Here is a 19783-nt window from a genome sequence, read left to right on the forward strand (position 1 = left end):
TGTGGAAGATGCTGGTGATCCACTTGTCAATTGTTTGACTGATTCCTAGGGGTGGGAATCCAGTCAAGAGAGTCTGAGTTACATCGTAAGAATCTTCTTTGCCATTCCCACCTTTTTCCTTTATATGCTTCTCTTGTTTGCTTTCCCCTCATGTTGCGGCAGAGATGCAAACTGCTGTTAAGATAGACCTGAGAGCAACCCATGTGCTGATTTCAAGGTAACAGCACATGTATTATATGTTTATATGTCGTATCTGACAGTCGCATCATGCGTGTTCTCTTGTGGCTGTTTTAGGAATAAGGTCATGAACAGATGTCAGATGGAAGGTGTAGGCTGCCACTGAAGAATTGACATGATGCTTGGCCCTTTTTTCAATCACATTTTTGCCTCTGTCTTTCTCAGAGTGTTTACAATCTTAGTGATAGTAGATCTGTCCTAGGCTGTGTCTTTGAAGTTATCAATATTTTTGCCGTATGACTTGAGATTCTACTTAAAGATGTCTTAAAGATGTTTCAACCTGCTGAAGAAGACTTTTTCTGAGAGTCTATCACCACCCTTCTGGTAACATGACCTATTAATCTAAGCTGATCATTGCTAATCATTGCCTTGATGCTGGTTGTTTTTGCTCTTTCAAGGATGTTAATGTTTGAAACTTCGTATTGCCAGCCAGCCTTCAGAATAGAGTGAAGACAGTGATACTTTTCAAGTTTCTTGATGTGTCTGCGGTGAGTGGTACAAGCACTGAGGCATTCTACAGTAAAATCTTTTTATACTGTGTGTTGGGAGAATGGAGGGTGCCGATAAGTGAAAAATGCCAGTTAACTAAAAGAGAGGGAATTTGGGTGCGGGAGGGGGTGCGGGGCTGGGTGTTACGGTGCGGGAGGAGGTGTGGGGTGCCAGATTCGGGGGGGGGCGCTCACCTTGGGTGGTTCCTTGCAGACTGTGACCTGTCCCTGCCATTCCTAGGTGGAGGAACAGCCACGGGGGCTCCATGCACTGCCCCTACCCCGCCCTGAGTGCTGACTTCACAGCTCCCATTGGCTGGCAGCCACGGCCAGTGGGAGTTGCAGGGGCAGTGCCTGGGGGTGGAGGCAGCACACAGAGCTGCCTGCCATGCCTCCGTTTAGGAGAATCAGGATAGGTCGCCTCTTGCGTGGAGCTGCCTGAGGTGAGTGCATCCTGAGCCCTCTCCCATACCCCACCCCCTTCCCTGAGCCCTGTCCTGCATCCTAACTCCCTCCCAGAGCCCCGCATCCCTTCTGGCACTCTGAACCCCTTGTGGCTGTTTCTCCACCTAGGAGCAGCAGGGACATGTCGCTGTTTACGGGGAGCCACATGCAGCCAGGTAGGGAGCCTGCTGGCCCCATGATAACTGGACTATGAACTGGACTTTCTATGAAGCTTAGAAATGCCAGTTTATAGAGCTTTCTGGTTGGTACAGGGCTGGATAGCACAGCTTTTACTGTATATCATCAGTTTTGTTAGTGAGACAAGGTGGGGAGGTAATATCTTTTATTGTACCAGCTTCTGGTGGTGAGAGAGACAAACTTCCAAGCAACACTAAGCTCTTCTTCAGTTGAGTTTTGTTGACAGTTTGATGATATGCAGGTTGAATATCCTATGCTGAAATCTTCCAAAAGCCTGGCTTGCCTTTTGTGTTCTGTTTGATATTTCTTGATCCAGGGAACCGTCACTTGCAATGGTTCTGCTAAGGTATGTAAAGTGATAGCTGGTCTTTAATTTTATACTATCAGTGGTGATGTTTAGCTCAGTGGTAATGGTTAATGGGGCTGACTGGAAAAGGACTTCAGTTTTTTCCAGGCTGATAGTGATTCCAAACTGTTCAGTTGTTTCAGATAACCTGTGAAGAATAAACTGTTGCTTTCATTGTGACTAGGTAGAACACAATCATCCACAAAAAAGGCTTCACATATGAGTTCCTCAAGGACTTTTTTGTCTTTGCCATATGCCTTTGGAGACAGAAGAGTTTTCCACCAGTTCTGTACCTCATGTAGATGCCCTTATAAAGCTTGTCAGTTGCATAATTCATAACAGCTGCAAAGAAAAGAGCAAAGAGGATTGGTCCCAGCTCAGTGCTTCTGAGTGGGGAAGTGTTGCCTCTGAAAGGCATCCAGGGATGGTCTCTAGGGTTCCCAGATTTCTGGGTGGGGGCTCGAGATGGTTCTATTTTGTAATGTTAGAAGAACCCCTAGATACTGAACCCAACCCTTGTTGCTACTGACACAACCTGGAATTGACGTGTGATGTTAACCAATTTGGTGGGGCAGCCAAACTTTATTAAATTTTTTCCAGAGACTGTTACTGTTCCCGGTGCTGGGTGTTTGTTTTAGATCAATGGAAACAGCACAGAGTTCCATGTTTTGCTCAGTGCATTTTTTCTGAAGCTGTTTTACAATGAAAATCATGTCTGTGGTGCTCTGACCTGATCTAAATCCTCATTGGGTTTCTAGCAGAAGGTTCTCTGATGCTGTTTCAACAAGCTGATTGAGTAAAATACAAGTGAGGATTTTACTACCATGTGTATGATAGACAACAGGAAGGGCGAGTTACCTCCTGGGACACATATCTTTGTAAAAAATGTCTGTGGGTATGAATCAGGTCAATTAATTTAATAGCCTCCCATCTGCATTGGGCATAAATGGTAGAGTATAGAAAGTATTAATTCCTAAAGCTACTTGCTTGTAGAGAAAAGAGTGCAGATACATGTAAAAGCTACTAACATAACTTGCTCTTACTCCATATTATAGTGAGTATGGTCTTGGCCAGATTTCCAGCTGTTTCAAAAACACCCAGAGTTCAAAGTTCAAGTGAAAAGAAAGACCATTAACAAACCACTTCCTCCCCCCCCCCCAAAATATTAGACACACAACAGTCAAGTTAGTAGAATGTAGGATCTATAAGTACTTGCTGGGAAGCAAATTGATTTTTGTTGCAGCAGATGAAAGTTGACTCTTTCTACATGACCTTTCTCCTTGTGTAAAAGCAAATTCATTGCGTTGTGAATATAATACATTCTACTCAATTCCTTGGAACAGTAGATCAGTTTCATCCCAGCCATTTAATTTCATTGCAGTCATGCTAATGTCTAACTATCAATATGATCCAAAGGCTGGTGAGCAGAAGTCTGCAAGACAACAGAAAATGGGAGAAAATGTCCCCTGACACAGATGCCTCATAACTGAACACTTAATAAATCCCAGAGTGCCGAACAAACATTAATCCTCCCAATATGTCTGTAAGGTCACTACCACATAGTAAGTAAACAATTTCCCCTGTGCCTGGGAATAGCTCTGAGATCTTGGATTGCTTCAGTATTCATGCATTTATAAGTTGTTTTAGTTCAGATGGCTGCAGTACTCCTTAGTTTTACTGTGAGTCTCATGATTCCCTTTCAGTGAAAACTGTTCTGAGGTCTGTCAACCCAGAATAACATAAGCAATATTGACAAACCCAGGCATTAATAAATCATGAGATTATTTTAAAATACATTTTGAGTTCTTGTTTGGCTGCTGTGTATTAAGCCTTTTGTATTGATATTTTCAAGCTTTTCCGTACAACTGAGAGCTCATAAAATCTTTTATTAGATTCTCCCTTAGTATAAGGATTCCAGGAGCTGGGCCTTTAAGACAAACACCAGATATTGCAAGATTCATGATAAAATCATGAGTCAGCAACCCTGTAAAAAGGTCAGAACATCTCCACAGCAACATGGACTATCACAAGCACATCAAACCTGTCCTCCGCTTGCCATACTGGTTTCCCACAGAATATCCGGTCAAGCTCAAGGTCTTGATCCTTATCTTCAAAGCAGTCAAAGATCTGGGCCCAGTACATTTGAAGACCTACTAAAGCTCTAGGCTAAAGACTGCGATCAACAGCTCCGCTCCTGACGCACAATGGAACTTTCGATCACAAGGAATAGGTCATCTGTGTAAGAGACAGAAGCTTTCATATCAGCAGATCCGACACACTGGAATAAACTCTCATAGAAGCAAAAGACCATTACAAATCTTGCCACCTCCCACTCCTATTACAAGGTGTACATCTTTGATGTTGTCTTCTCTAAGAGAGGAGGGGTGTAAATAAAACATCAAAAATCATATTCTAGCACAACACTACACTGCACACACACTTCTTCTCCTGGGGAGAGGATGGGAGAATAAACCTTACATGGAAGATGTTAGTCACACTCCAATGCACTACTGTAAGGTGTTCAGACACTATATGGTGATTGAGTTCCTAGTCTCGCTGCTGTAGAAAAGGAGGACTGGCATGACTCCTTCCCTCCCCTCCTGCAGACACTAGTCAACTTTTTGGTAAGGAAGAGCAGGCCCATGTGCTCCGCTTCCTGAAGACTTAAGGAGAGTGTGCCAGTTGGTTGCCCCTAAAAATTGCCACTACTTGAAGACTTTGGTGAGAAGGATTGCAGACTAACTGTCCAACTACCTTGAAGACCGCAACAAAGGGTGAAGGAGAGCCAGGACCTATTAGAGAGAGAGCTAGAGCAGGTGTGGGCAAACTATGGCCCGTGGGCCAGATCCAGTCCCTCAGGGCTTTGGATCTGGCCTGCGGGATTGCCCCCCTGTGGCGCTGCAGCCCTGCGCTGCTCTTAGCAGCTACCGGCCCCATGTTCTTACGGCTCCTGGACCCTTGCCTTCAGCCACCACCCCCCGCAGCTTCCATTGGCCAGGAACGGGGAACCGCAGCCAATGGGAGTTTTGAGGGAGGTACCTGGAGGTGCAGCAAGGGCAGCACACATGGAGCCCTTCATCCCCCGTTCCCCAGGGGCCGCAGTGCTTCTGGGAGCGGCACGGGGCCAGGGACAGGGCAGGCGTGCAGGGAAGCTGCACTCTGCACCCCAACCCCTTTCCCTGAGCCCCCTCATACACTGTACCCCTCCTCTGCCCCAATCCCTTGCCCTGAGCCCCTTCTTGCACACCGCACCCCTTCCTACACCCTGCACTCCCTCCTGCACCCCAACCCCCTGCCCCGGCCTTGCATACAATTTTCCCACCCAGATGTTGCCCTCAGCCCAAAAAGTTTGCCCACTCCTGTTCTATACTGTATCCAACATTATTTGGCTCGAGCATAAAGCTCAGATAGAGATCTGAACTCTCTAAGTATTTGGAATGTTTGGAACTAGGGTTTTGGAGGCACTACGGTCATTATAACTTGCTCTTTTTAAGAGAAGTCTGGCCTCTCTTATTACTAAGTAAGTAGCCTTGATACAACCCTGATATAAAATCCTTGCCTTGTATAGCCTCTCCTTTGCATTCCCTTTTTGTTGGGCTCATGTTTGCTTGACTTCTTTATCTTGGCTGACAACAGATTTAATGCTAGGATTTGTGTACTTTAATATTGTGGGTCAGACTCCTGTTTCAAAAGTAGCCTTGATTTATGGTATCTAATAAAGAGCTGATTTGTATATTTTGTTTTAGGCTAAAAACTGGGACTCCTGACTCTCTCTTTTATTATTTATATTCTCATTTAACCCTAGAGCAGTAAACCTCTGTGAACTCGAACTTGAGCCCTAATCCAGAATCTGTAAACCTTCACTGGGTCTTGAAGTTTATATAGACATCCTCAATAAAATCACAGTTTTGTTTTGTTTTGTTTTTTAAAGGGCAACCTTGGTATTTTTAGTTTCATTTGCAATAGAAATTGGGCTGAAGGGAAGGATTTCTGCAATGGAGGCATTAATGATGCAGATAAAAAAAACTCAGAGGAAAGTGCATTTAATTCACTTCCCACCTCCTTCCCCTGGGGAAATGCACAAGGAAAAACAGGCTCTGAATACCTGCACCCCAGTCCCTCAACTCAAGGTATATATTTGTATATGGACATTAAATGGTGTGGGTTGGGTGCTGGAGGTATGGAGCACATGCCTGGAGAAGGTTGAACCTTGGAGCAGGACTTGTTGGATCCGTACTGGACTTCTTGGACTTGGGCTGGCTGTGGGGCAGGTAATACACATCGCTCATGATTAATTATTCTTGCTGACACATGGAATTGAGAATATGATGATTTTTCTTTCACGTGTGTCTGTCTTTTCTTGTGAATTTGGCTATGCAAGGCTGGAGTGTGTCTGTCAGTTGATCTTTTCTGCCTTCCTTGTATGAAGTTAGGAAAGGAGGAGAGTTCAGTGACCGGAATGAAACAAAAGGGAGGATGGATAGCTGGGAAGGATTGTCAATCTACTACAAGCCTGGTGATGTGCAGCTGGTGTTGGATCTAAAGCAAGTCTATAAGCGGAATTGCTGTTGGTCCAATGTGTATGCTGATGTGGGAAGGCTGTGCTGTCCTGTTTAAATGTTTGGTAACCCTTGTTTAAAAATGTCATGTGGGTGGAAGGAGAAACTGAACTGAGTTCTCCAGGACAGAGCCTAAACTCCCAGTGTAGCCCTTAGAACATCAGGGCTGGGGTTTTTAAAGCAATCCCATGAAATCAGGATTGGATGTCTTTAATCAGAGATGCTCTATCTTAGCCAGAAGTTTATGATTTTGATGGAGAAATTGGGAGAAATTCTACAGCGTGTGTTATGCAGGAGGTCAGACTATGTGATCACAATGGTTCCTTCTGGTCTTAAAATCTATGGAAGAAACGCCCGTTTCACTGTGAGGTCAGAGGAGAGGAAGGCTTTAATAAATTGTAAGGCTAGAAGGAACCATGAGGACCATCTAGTCTGAGCTTTGGTAGAATACTGGCCATGGAATTTCATTACGTAATTCCTTCAGTGGAGGGAATTATTCTTCCCCATTGTGCAACAGCCTCTATACAAGTTTTGTTATTTAGCCCTAGGAAAACAAAAGACTTTTCTACTGTGTCATGAATGCAGCATTTTGACTGATTAATTTTGCTCATTTGTCAGCGTTGTTGAAGTCTGAAAACCTTTGCCATGATGAAGAGGGGCACAGCTTTTAGAAAGGAGTTCATGTGAGCAACTCTTGTAAGCTAGGCCCAGCAGGACTATGCTGCTAGTGAGTTGTCAAAGCAGCATCCTCCATTTTTATTACCCTCAAGTACTGAGTTCCAGCAAGACTTCAAAGTTCCTCTTTTTGTATCTTATATTACAAAGAAAAAAAGTAGTTAAAAAACAAACAAACAACAATTGTTTTCATATAAAGCTGTTGAGTGAAACATGGCTAACTTACCAGAAAAGCCCAAAGATGCTGATGTGAGGGAACATCCAGACTCATTCAGATTTGAATCAGAGTGCTGGAGAGGGGCAGTTGAAATTAACATTTCTGTACTTATTTTCAGACTGGATATTTCCGTCTGCCCCAGGGGGACTACTTCATTGAGCCTGTCAAAAAGCATCCACTGGAAGAGGGAATACCGTACCCACACATAATCTACAGGGCAAATATCCTTCAAAATGCTTTAAGGCAACGGCGTGAGACCACAACAGACAAGAAGCAAGCTTGTGGATTGAATGGTATGAATTTTGTTGGAGATTTTTGCTTGTTGGTTGCTGAATTTTTTTTAACCCAGCCTTTCTGTTCCAAATATTTACACTCTTTTTTCCCAGGTGGCAGCTTTCTATAAATATAAAAGTCAGGATTTAGTAATACGATGCATTAGGAGCTCCATAAGAACAGTTTTGTGGCTTACTATGAGTAATTTTCAGGGTTTCCTGTATTTATTTTAACCTTAGTGTAATTTCAATTTTATATTTAATTAGAGATGAAGCTTGTGAGTATCTATCTGATCTATTCTATGCAGAGTCCTGCAGCTCTTTGCCAGTCACACCAGGCAGTACTCAAATAAGTCCAGATGCTTGGGGCCAGATCTTCAACTGGTGCAAATCACTGGAACCCCACTGACTTCAGTGGAGCTGTGTACACTTACACGGGCTGAGGATCTGTCCCTCTGGCTTTAATGATACCAACTTTCCATTCATGCTGTCAGAAAAAGTAAACAGAATCTTATCATGCCATGTTTTAGTTATAGCCGTTCTGGGTATCATCTGTGTGGTTGAGTATCAGTATTTCAGATTTCCACATGACTGTTATTGGAATATCTAAAGCCCTGCACCTGGCTGTATTAAAGTGCCTCTAGCGCATTGTCCTGTTCAAAGAGATAACAATTTTTGAGGTATTGTTTGTGATAATACAGGTTATGTGAGGAGCTACTTAGATGATCTGAATGTTATTACACCAGTGTGACTCTTTGAAGTACGATTCTTGTTGTTGGTTGGAACACCCTGGAATAAAGGAACACATCTGTGAGGTGCTCTTGCTCTCCCCTAATTACGGTATTTAATATGTTGCTGATTAGTTTACTGTCTGTCCTACTTTCACCACCTGCATTTGTTCCTTGCCACCTGGAGAATTTTAAATATAGCCTGGACAAAAACATTAGTAAACATACTATGGGAAAAAATCCTTCATTGGAAGGACGTCTAACTAGAGGACCATATCTAGCTTAATCATAAATTTCTAGAAGTGGAGTTGCCATGTATTTAGCTTGAGAATGTTTAAAATTATAGTGGTTAAAAAGGCTAATTCTTTTCCAGGTCTGAAAATGGATTGATAATTGGACTCCTGTATTTCTGAGCCATGACTGCTGCTGAAGTTTTAATTATATGTACTGCTAATTGTGGAGTAAAAGGAGCAGACAGTCTCTCCCTCTTTCCTCAGCCCCCACACATGCCTCTACAGTTATAAACCTTGAATAATATTTGCTATTTGCTGTCATGAGCAATCAGTCAATGGCAGCTGTGCTTGAATATATAAAATGCTCTATATTGCTAAGTACTCCGAAAAATCAGGTTCCTTGGCATCTCAAGTTGGGCATCCAAAATTAGTGGCTACTTTGGACCTTAATCTCTCTGCACCGTCTCACATCAGTTTTTTGAAGGTTGGTTAATGTTTGTGAAGCACTTGGATAGTATAGAAAAGCCCTGGAGGAAATTTAATAATTCTGTCTTCAGAGCAGGGTTTGAACAGTGTGCAGTAACTGTAGCCTAGGGCTATCCATGGAACAATAAGAAGAAAACGAAATATTGAATAGCTGTCATTAAGTGAGCACTGTTCATTCTGCGCACTGAATGAGGTGGGGTCCTGTGTAAAAAAAAATATTATGTAATCATGTTATTAAAGACTGTCTCAGAACGGATACACAGAAGGGGACCAAATTAGGGCTGCACTGATGACCTTAATTCTGGCATTTACTAACTTTTGAGTGCTTGACTTTACAACCTTAATTTCTTTTAAGATAGTTTTTTGTGTGTAACATTAAGTAAAGCGTAGTCTTAAAGAGACTGTAGAATGCTGCTGAAAATCTTTTTTCTACCACTCCTCCCTTCCCAGTCGCCTTCCACGTTGGCTAGTTTCACATTAAAATAAGATTTAGGACTTGCATGCTGAGTTCCCTATATTATAGCACCAGCACCCAAAAGCCACCTAGATCTTTTTTCTTCTATTTTAAGTGATGGAATGTACAGAGGGGGTGTATTTTGTTTATCTTACTCTGTCCAAAACTCTCCTTCAAACTAATTAAACCTTAGGTTGGACTTGAAGCCATATCTACTGCAGAGGTGAAAAAAATAATTCCTCCACTAAGCTTCCCAATCTCTTCTGTCTTAGATTTTGAACTTATTCGTTGTGAGGACTCACTAGCACCAATTGTTTCTTTCTAAATGACTGTAGAAATGGAATCTGCTTTTTCTACCTGTGGTCAGGGGAGATGGAACAATTTGTATAGTGGTGGGTGCTGAGAGCCATTGAACCAAACTGTAAACCCTGTATATAATGAAAACCACTTCAAGCCAGGGGGTGCGGCAGCACCACCACCATCCTCAGTTCCAGCACCTATGCGGTGGTTTGGCTGAGTAAGGTTTTCTTACACTGGCAGATTGCTCAATAGGTGCACACTTTTTTTCAAAGAGCATGAGTTAGTTTGCAGTGAACATGAAATCTCTCTGAAGAGGAAATGTAATATTTATCATCTCTTAGAAACAGAGAGCACTTACTGTAGAAGCCTGCATATAGGGCCTGATCTAACTCCTATGGGAGTCTATAGATATCTTTCCACTGATGGCAATGGGAGTTGGTTGAGTCCCCTACGGCACTAATATTTCAGTATGTCCAGTAGTCATCCTATAGAAGAGGACTTTCTGCTTGTCTGGACCGATTTGGCAATCATGGAGATGCTTGTTTGTGGGAAGAAATATTTAATGCTGAACCATTTAAAACTGGGCTAACTTTACTGTAGTAAGTCTCAGGAACAATACATTTCTAGAAAACCTTTTTGTCATAAAAAGTCATAAATTTCTAGGAGACTTAAAAAAAAACCCTCTTGGAAACAGTTCAAATCTGTGGTGGTTTTTAGAAGAATTAACATGGAGATATATTGGGATAATATCAGACATGGATTTGCAAAATAAAAGAATTGGTTTTCCTGGTTGTGATGGATCAGAGTATGCCTCTATCCATGACTATGTCTACATTTGGGTTTTGTGTAGAGTACAAACACTGCATACCTGGCTAACACAGCTATAAATAGCAGTGCAGATAGTGAGACGTGGCTTAGGTAAGTAGAGTAAGTCAAAGGCCCTACATGGCTGGCTGAATGCCCATGGGCTTTCTACATGCCCAAGCAGTGCCTCCCATGTCTACACTGGAAATTTTAGCAGAAGAGTGTCCCACTGCCTCCCCAGTGCCGGAGCCTTTCACTGTCGCATGTAGGTACACGTGTAGTGCCTGTGCTCTACATGGCACCCCTAAGTGTAGACATAACTTATATCAAACTACACACTCCCATTTGATACTAACACTATAGCAGTGTGACTTTACTGTTGTCTCTTCACCCTCATCCTGGACTGGGAATCCAGGAGGCATTACCAGAGGGTGAAAAAACGCAGAACAATCGAGGACTGTTTACCTGCGGGATCTTCTATTCAAATGGAAGCTCCCTTCCGCAGTGAGGTAGCTATAGCCTAGAGAAACCTGTTCTCTCAGGTGGCCTTGTAATCAAACAGTAGGTCACTTGATGAGGGACTTGAAGTCACTGGGGTTGGGGTAGGGGTCACCTGACAAAAGGGACTAAAACTTGATGAAATGCTCTTTCGTCGGCCATTTTAGAGAGAGGCAGAGAGGTAAGCAGACCAGAACCAGAAGACAAGGCTAAGCAGGAGAGGAGAATTCTGGGCTCCCTGAAGAGACACTAACCAAATCCCAACGGCCTCTTGGAATGTTAAGGAAACAACAACAGTACAGTTAGACAGCAAAGGTCAGAGGCACTGAATGTATGGCTGTATTCCAGGTGTCTATGAGCTCCACAGGGTTATTACTGATCTAGTGTAGTCAAGTTAATCACAAGTGACCATGTAACAGCTGCCAGTCCATGATGGGTCAGTGAGCCCTTCTGACCTCAAGTCTGATCTTCAGAGCACTTTGTTCAGGAACTTTGTTTCCAAGGCGGGCAACATGACCAAAAAGAGCCAGTCATTGGTGGCCAGTTATGACATCATTCCTCTTGAGGCCTGTTCTCAATGACCCCTCCTTATGACTGATAAAGTCAAGCCATCACATCCCCAGTAGTCACCTCTGGCAGTGTATATGAAGTGCCTCAAGCCTCCTGATGTTTGTTTATTCAATGTCCATGTTTCAGATCCATGTGAAAGATAAATCACATGGGTTTGATAAATCTGTACTTTTTTATATAGTTTCATCTTCTTTTGGCTCCAGAGGATGGTGATGTAAGGATTTGCACGCAGGTTTTTATTGTTTTTATAGATTTGTACATCTCTTGTGCTCTCTCTATATAGAGTATGTGTGAATTTAGAAATTCTCTTTTGTGAATTGTTTACTGACATGCTGTGTTTCCCAAGAGGAAAGCAGTAAGCTAGAGGGTTCACAGAGTCAGTGGAATTCTGAAAATGTGCAGTAGCTACTGGGGAGGCTTTGTAGAGCTGGCACTAGTTTCAAGACCTAGGCAATTGGATTGCAGTTCCCCACTGCCAAGGGGGGTGTCAGACACAGAGTCTGCAGCAAAAGAGTGTGCCTGGTGGTCCCCAGCCAGAAAGACAGTGCCTAAACTCTGCCCAGCCCCTGCAGGCCATGAGCACATGCCTGGGACACAAGGCTTGTGTCCAATACAGCAGCCTGGTGAATATTCTGCAGGGGGAGCTCATCCAGGACTGTCAAACGGGTACTCGGCGCTACTCAGTCCATTGCATAGAGTAGCAGTTAAGTGCAGAAGGACCATTATAACAATCCACCATCTCTTTATCTTAGGTAATTTTATGGCCCCCTGTAGTGGGGCCGCTGCCCCACTCCTGGAGAACAGGGGAAAAGCAGTCAAGCAAGGCTGACTGGGGAAGCAGTCACAGCTGGGGCCACGCCCAGTCAGGGTGTAGTGGCTCTGATAAGAGGGCTGGGCTGAGGAGTCTCTCTCTAGCTGTGAAGAGAGAAGAACCTGGCTAACTGGGAGCTTAGGGTACCGGGAGTAGAGCAGTTCTGGGAAAAGGCAAGAGGCAAATCCCCAGGCTGCAGGCCTTGCTAAAGGCCAAAGCTGGTACAGGGGTTGCAGAGGTGCAGCCCGGGCTTAGGCAAAGGCAGCTGGTCGGACTCCCTTGCATTTAACAGACTGCAGTCTGCCCCAGTGAGCGGGGGCTAGATGATAACTGGCAGTAACCACTGAGGCAAGGTGGGTTTAGAGGGTTGGGGGTTCTCCTGGGAGGGGAGACCTAGAATGTGAGGGTACTGCTGGGGCAGAATCCTGAGGAAAAGGGCACCAGGGTCCAGGAGGTTCATGGGGCCTGAGGCAGGTGAGACATCAGCCGGCAGAGGGTGCTCCGGAGCTGGAAAAGAACTAATTCCCAGGACAACCAGCAGGAAGTACCGCGCCGGTGAGTCTTCGCTTCACTACTCCCCCATTACTGTAGTGCCTGAGCACTGCACAGTCTTTTTGAATATGTCTGTCTTTACAACGCAGCTGTGAAAGTAAGGACAGTGGCACCTTCTCTTAATTCCCTGTGTGCTGAGGTGCAGGACTTCACTACAGAGCATGGGTCTATGGCACACACACGGTTTCCCTCCACCCTCCTTACAGTGGATTTGCCTCCCAGAATGGATATATTGGGAAGGATGGCTGAATGATCAATGAGTGTCTTCATTCTCTACTTATGTTCTATGCACTAGAAAAATGCTGCAGTCTCTTATACGTTGGCATCAATCTCATTCTTGTGTTCTGGCAATAGCGGTTTAAGCTAATTTGTGATTTGCAACATCCTCAGTATTTTCGCATACTCTGACAAAACCCAGTATGCTGATAGAAATGAAGAATGTGATAGCGTTATGCAAATTAGAAATTTGAGCATGTGATGTGCATTTTCATTACTGCTGCTTCTTTGGAAATTGTGAGCGGACTCATTTTTAATAGCTCTGTGGTGTTCCTGAAAACTGCATTATGATTGCTGTATTGTACTCTTGTACACGGCAAGTGGCTATATCGTTTCAAACTTGTATGAGAAATGACAAATATGACAAATGAAGTGGCCTCAACATATGAGTAAAATTTGCACTGACATGTAAGCCCAGCAGGAAAATGGAAAAAAAAGAATTGTGTTTATGGTAGTTGCCTTTACAAACTTTCCAGTAGCCCGAGGTAACTAACTAACTTGGAGAGATTGACACTGTCCTTTGGCAGAGTAAATGAAAGATTTTGCTGGGACTCTGTTCTTGTGTGTGTGTCCTCACATCCATTACTTTTGTTTACTGGAGCTTGGATGCTGCTGCTGTTAAATATACATCCATTGATGCCAATATATAAGAGACTGGAGCATTTTTCTAGTGCATAGAACATAAGTAGAGAGTGAAGACACTCATTGATCGTTCAACCATCCTTCCCAATATATCCTATTGATATAATAGGCATCACAGAAATCTGGTGGACTGAGGACAATCAATGGGACACAATCATTCTGGGGTGCAAAATATATCGGAAGGACAGAACAGGTCGTGCAGGGGGAGGAGTGGCACTATATGTGAAAGAAAATGTAGATTCGAATGAAGTATAAATCTTAAGCGAATCCACATATTCCATAGAATCGCTATGGATAGAAATTTCATGCTCTAATAAAAAAAATAACATTAGGGATGTGTTATCGACCACCTGACCAGGACAGTAATAGTGATAATGAAATGCTAAGGGAAATTAGAGATGCTATCAAAATTAAGAACCCAATAATAGTGGGAGATTTCAATTATCCCCATATTGACTGGTCCCTGGTCGGCCTCTAGATTGGGTTGACCTTGGTTGTGTTTGCATTATTTTCTTTAGCATCCTATCATTCATTTGTCTTCTGCAGTTTCCCTGCCATCATAATAGTTTTGATTGTAGCCAATCCCATACCCTGATTTCACATCCTACTCTTCTTCTGAATTCATTTGCCATAAAAACATTTCACTGTACCCTGACATCTTTCAAAGAACTCTCATCTCTACAGCCTCCAGTCTTCTGATGTTTGTTTAATTTAATGCAGCTGCTTTCAGACCATAAATTAACATTGTTAGTACACGGGTTTGATAAACCCTCACTTTGGTACCAGATGTAATGTCTTTATCAATCCTATACTTTTGTCAATTTCTGTGCAGCACTTGTTGCTAAAGCACATCTCCTTTTAACCTCATCCTCCTTGACAGTTATCAAGCTTCCTAGGTACATATAAAATTCTGCTTGTTCCCTGCGTCTGCATTTCAACATTTTTTATCTATTGTTCCCTTTCCAAGATGCAATCACTTTGTTATTTTGGCATTTATTGTAAGTCCAAGTTGACTACACCAATTTTCAAAGGTAGCAAAGAGAATCATAATGAATTCAAACATGTCTGCCAGTTATACAATGTCATCTACACAAGCTAGGAGTTTACCTCTAGATGATTCAATGTCATATTCTCCAACTCAACTACCATTCTTAATGTCCAGTTTAAGAGCATGATGAAAGAGAAGGTGGGACCATGCCCTCTTGTCTTGCACCAAACCTTGACCTCAACAAGTTGCTTAATTTCCTACCAATTCTTCTATAGCATTGCAGAAAGCTTTGTAAATAGCTTTAATCTCTAAATCCCCGTTCTCACTTTTTCCCCACTCACAGAGTGTGAATACCTAATCAATGCAACTTTGGCCTGGTCTGATCTGTACTGTTCTTCTACTGCTTCCTCTAAAACTGGCCTTAATCTGTTGACAATTACTTTCATCGTGATTTTTTCCTGGTACTGACAATAAGCTTATACCTCTATAATTCTTCAGATCAGCAGATCTCCTTTCTTCAGGATTGGTACAAATATGGCCTTTAGCCCACTGCAAAATCCTACCTCAGCGCCTCATCGTGGTGAAGCACTGACCCTGGCCATCTGACAACTATGATAGCAGGGCGTATGCCCTGGTAGGTCTAACCATGCTACAGTGATGTCGGACTATCCAGTCCAAGGAGGGGGATTGCTCTATCAGAGGAAAGAGTCTTTTCTTTCTCCTTAGAGATTGAAGGCTAGCTAAGCTTGAGGAAGTACTTATGCCTGCCCGCCTACCCAGTGGGATGGCTTAAAGTTAATGGCTAAAACAACACGAGTTAATGGGTCTTAGTTCCCCGCATGTCATCAAACTGTTCTTCAGTGGTGGAGTGGAAATTGAGCAATGAGAGGTTGCTAAAAATGTAAGGTGCTAGGCCAACATGGAAGAGGACAACCTTCGCTGTGTGTACTTGCAATTGTAGGTCGCTGGCGAGAGAGGAAACATTAAACCATCTGATGGAGGAGAAGAAAAGGATAAAATGTGATATCCTCAGTATCTGCGAAACCCAACGAAAGCAGAAGTTGGAAGTCAACTGGAAGGATGGAAGCACTGTGAGGCTCGGAAAGGGAGATGGCGCTAGAAACATTGGAAGATTCGGATTTGTCATCAGTAAGGATTGGGTTTCGAAAGTCCTATCATGCCAGCTAATATCATCACGTATTGCTGCATCTTCAGATGGAGTCAAAAGCTATCCTCAAGGTCATCCAGGCCTACGCTTCCACAAGTGCAAGTGAGGATGAACAAGTGGAAGAATTCTACCAAGAGCTTGAAAGAGCCCTCACGCAAAAGTTCACTTACACTGTCACAATGGGAGATTTCAACACTACGGTTGGGTGAGGGAAAGCTGGTGAAAAATTCATAGGGAGATACGGCAGCAGTGAAAGAAATGAAAGAAGAGACAGGCTGGTAACAATGGCAGAAACGAAAGAACTGTCTGTGGCAAACACCTGGTACAAAAAGAAGAATGCAAAAAGGTGAACGTGGATTGCGCCAAACTCAAGAGTAAGAATGAAATCGACTATATTTTAGTTAATAAAAGGTACATCGTTCAAGACGTCTCTGTGGGGCAGCCCTTCAACACTGGCAGTGACCATTGCCTGCTTAGAGCAAAGTTGATTTTCGACAATGTAGTGGAAAAAAAAGCTTTACAGATGTCAAACAGGAAACAGCGCATGAACACATTTGATGAAGCAAAGCTGAAGAAAGTGATTTCAAGGTTTGACTGGAGCCAGATGGAAAAGTGTGATGATATTGCATAAAAGCAGCTGAAATTGAAAAGATGAAGAAGGCAAAGGGAAGAATTGAAAACAAAAAGCTTGTTAGAGAAGCGGAGAAATATGAAAAGGAGCTTGGATAACAACCTTGAGTACTCCATTCTGTGCAAACTTATACAGCAAAATCTGAAGGACGACTTTGAGAACTTCCGGAAAGAAAAGCTCCTTAAAACAGCTGATTCACACAAGAGCCTCAGGACATGCAAGCGGGAATTGGTGCAGTATAGATTGAGCGTAAGAGCATTGAAGAACAAGGATGGAGAGACAGTAATTCACAGAGCAGGGATGGAGGAGGTCTGCAAGGACTTCTATACAGAACTGGTCAAATCAAGACTCAACATCCCTCTCCCAACGCTCCAAGAGTCAGAAGAACGTGTCCCCCCAATAATTGTCGGCAAAGTCTGAAGTGCACTACACTAGATGAAGAAGGGAAAAGCTCCAGGCAAAGATGGAGTAACATCAGAAATGATTTCCGCAGGAGGCGAAAAACTTTGGAAGGCCCTTGCTTTAAGATTCAGTCGATATCTCGAAGAAGGAAAAATACCATCAAGCTGAAAGGAGTCGAATACCATCTTGCTCTACAAGAAGGGGGATCGAGAAAAATCTTTAGAACTATTGCCCTATAAACCTGCTCTCTTGTATCTATAAACTCTTTACAAAGGTGATAACGAACCGACTCTCGCAGAGTCTGGATGAACAACAACTGAGAGAGCAGGCAGGGTTTCAAAGAAATTTCAGCACAATCGACCATATATTTACCCTTAGCCAGCTCCTACAAAGAGCAAGGGAATACAGACTCCCACTGTGCATTGCTTTCGTTGACTATGAAAAGGCCTTCAATTATGTCGAGTTCAATACAATATTAAAGGTGCTCGCAGAGCAGGGCATTACCATGCAGTACATCAGTTTGTTGAAGGAAGTGAATACTGGATGTACAATAGACATTACTCTCCTCAAAACTCCCCTCCTCATCCCAATAGAGAAAGGCGTAAAGCAGGGAGATACGATTTCACTGAAAATCGTATATTTGGGCCAAGAAGTTAATATGCGCCAAGACATGAACGGAGAACTCTCGTGAAGGATTCGGGCAGGATGGTGTGTGTTTAATTCCATCAAGGACATCCTCAAAAGAAAAATTGACAAGAGCACACGTACAAATATCTTCAATTCAGCAGTGCTGCCAGCCATGCTGTATAGCAGTGAAACGTGGGCACTGACGAAGAGAGAAGAACAGCGGCTGCTGGTAGCTGAAAGGGCAATGGAACGAGCTATGTTGGGAATTTCCCTTCTGGATCTGTAAAAGCAGCAAAGAGTCCTGTCGCACCTTATAGACTAACAGACATATTGGAGCATGAGCTTTCATGAGTGAATACCCATTTCGTCAGATGCATGTCATCCCAAATGAAATAACTAGAGAATGCAGAGGTGTGAAAGATATTATTGTGGAAAGCAGATATAATAAGATATGATGGGCGGGCCACATAGCATGGTTCACGGACAATAGGTGGACTACAATCATCACTGAGTGGTACCCACGAGAACAGAAAAGACCACCTGGTCGGCCTCCAAGAAGATGGGAAGATGACAATTATAAAACGTTTTGGATGAACATGGAGAAGAAAGGCAAAAATGCGAGAAGAATGGTGGATGTGTTGTGATCAACGCAGTCTTAACGACAGTTGAAGACCGATCCAGGTTATCCAGGTGATGCCCTTTAGCCAATCATCTTGTACCTCTTCCTGCTCCCATACCTTCTTGTATATTTTTTCTAATACTTTGATAGTACTTATCCAGCCAGCTTTTAGCAGCTCAGCTATTATATGGTTGTCACGCTGTCACTCCAGCTCACAACTGAGAGTGCCAACCTCAGGACAGACTGTCAAAAGCAGAGCAGGCAACCCAAAGTGGTGGTAGGTTCTATAACTACATTTCACCCCCACACTAACAAATGTGAATTCCTAGATCACTGTAACAGTCTTAGCCTGGAGTCAGACTCCTTGAGCTCTCGAGTCTATCTTGCTATCCAGGCAAGCTGCACTTGTGATAAATGGTCACTTACACCAAAAATCACAAAATATTCATGTTGCTCCCAGTCCCAAGAAACCAATCACTTACCCTAGATCAGTGTATGACCTAGCTCTCACCCCAAAGCCAACACCTGTGGCCAATCCTGCAATAAACTAACTAAAGGCTTATTAACTAGGAAAAAGAAATGAGTTGTTTACAGGTTAAAGTAAGCAAGCATGCATACATAAGTGAATTTTAGTTTTGTGATTCAAAATGTGACTGAGTTCTAGTAGTCTGTCAGTTCAAAGTGTCTTTCAGGGCTAACCCATGCCAAGTCGCATGGGGATGTCTTTGCTTATGTAGGAATCTTTTGTCCCTGAGAGACCAGCCAACATGAAAGAGATGTAGTTTCTCCTTGTCAGGGATTTTTAGCCCCTTCACTCCAGAGTCCAAACTGATAGGATAAGTTCATGTGCAGGTCCCTCCTTCCTGGAGGGAGTTAGGAATGCATTCAACAAAATCTCTGTCCTTTACTACACAATATTTCATTTGCTTTCAATGGGCCATGGACAAGCACTTTATCTTAATCAATGCTGCTTTTGCTGTTTGGTGAGTTACACAATTACAGAGGTTTACAATGCAAACACTCAATGTAACTTTATACCATGGACCATAGAGGTTATAAGTGAGATCAATACATGCAGCATCCTACCATCATTTTTATAAAGTCTAAACACATTCTTATCAACTTAACATCTAATATCTATTTTGATAATTCTAACACACAAGTAAAAAAGACTTGTTTCCAGATATGCATTTGTAAGTGTTCAGTGAGGCCTGGGGCCTTGGCATGAACTGATACCTGGTCTACCAGCATCACAAGGGTGTATTCCTACTGCTTTCACATTTTTAATTGCTTCACTGCTCTTTCTATTCTTCTGCCGGTGGTTCAGTGCTGATATCCATGCTACTTTGCAAGCCTCCCTGTTCATCTAGCTTGTCTAGATTGCTTACATCTGGATGAACTGCACGGTTCAGCGCTGTGTCAAAATGCTCCTTCTATGCTTCCAACATCTCCTGGGCATTTTGTTATCAGTTCACCAGTAGCCTTTTTTACCACTTGCATTGTCCTGATTGTGTTTCCCTACAACTTAGCCTTTTTGTATGTTTCCATTTCCTGATTT

At 43.1% G+C, this 19783-nt stretch overlaps 1 protein-coding gene across 1 annotated transcript in view; it reads left to right on the plus strand.

Moving 5' to 3' along the window:
• The window catches only part of ADAMTS12 (ADAM metallopeptidase with thrombospondin type 1 motif 12), a 319574-nt gene that overhangs the window by 105232 nt on the left and 194559 nt on the right, over positions 1-19783 (plus strand). Inside the window, exon 3 of the mRNA XM_030567717.1 lies at positions 7283-7457. Coding sequence (XP_030423577.1) covers positions 7283-7457 — 175 coding nt within the window. The remainder of the gene's footprint in view (positions 1-7282; positions 7458-19783) is intronic.

Source organism: Gopherus evgoodei, chromosome 6, assembly GCF_007399415.2.
Source record: "Gopherus evgoodei ecotype Sinaloan lineage chromosome 6, rGopEvg1_v1.p, whole genome shotgun sequence".
In the NCBI taxonomy this organism is placed as follows: Eukaryota; Metazoa; Chordata; order Testudines; family Testudinidae; genus Gopherus; species Gopherus evgoodei.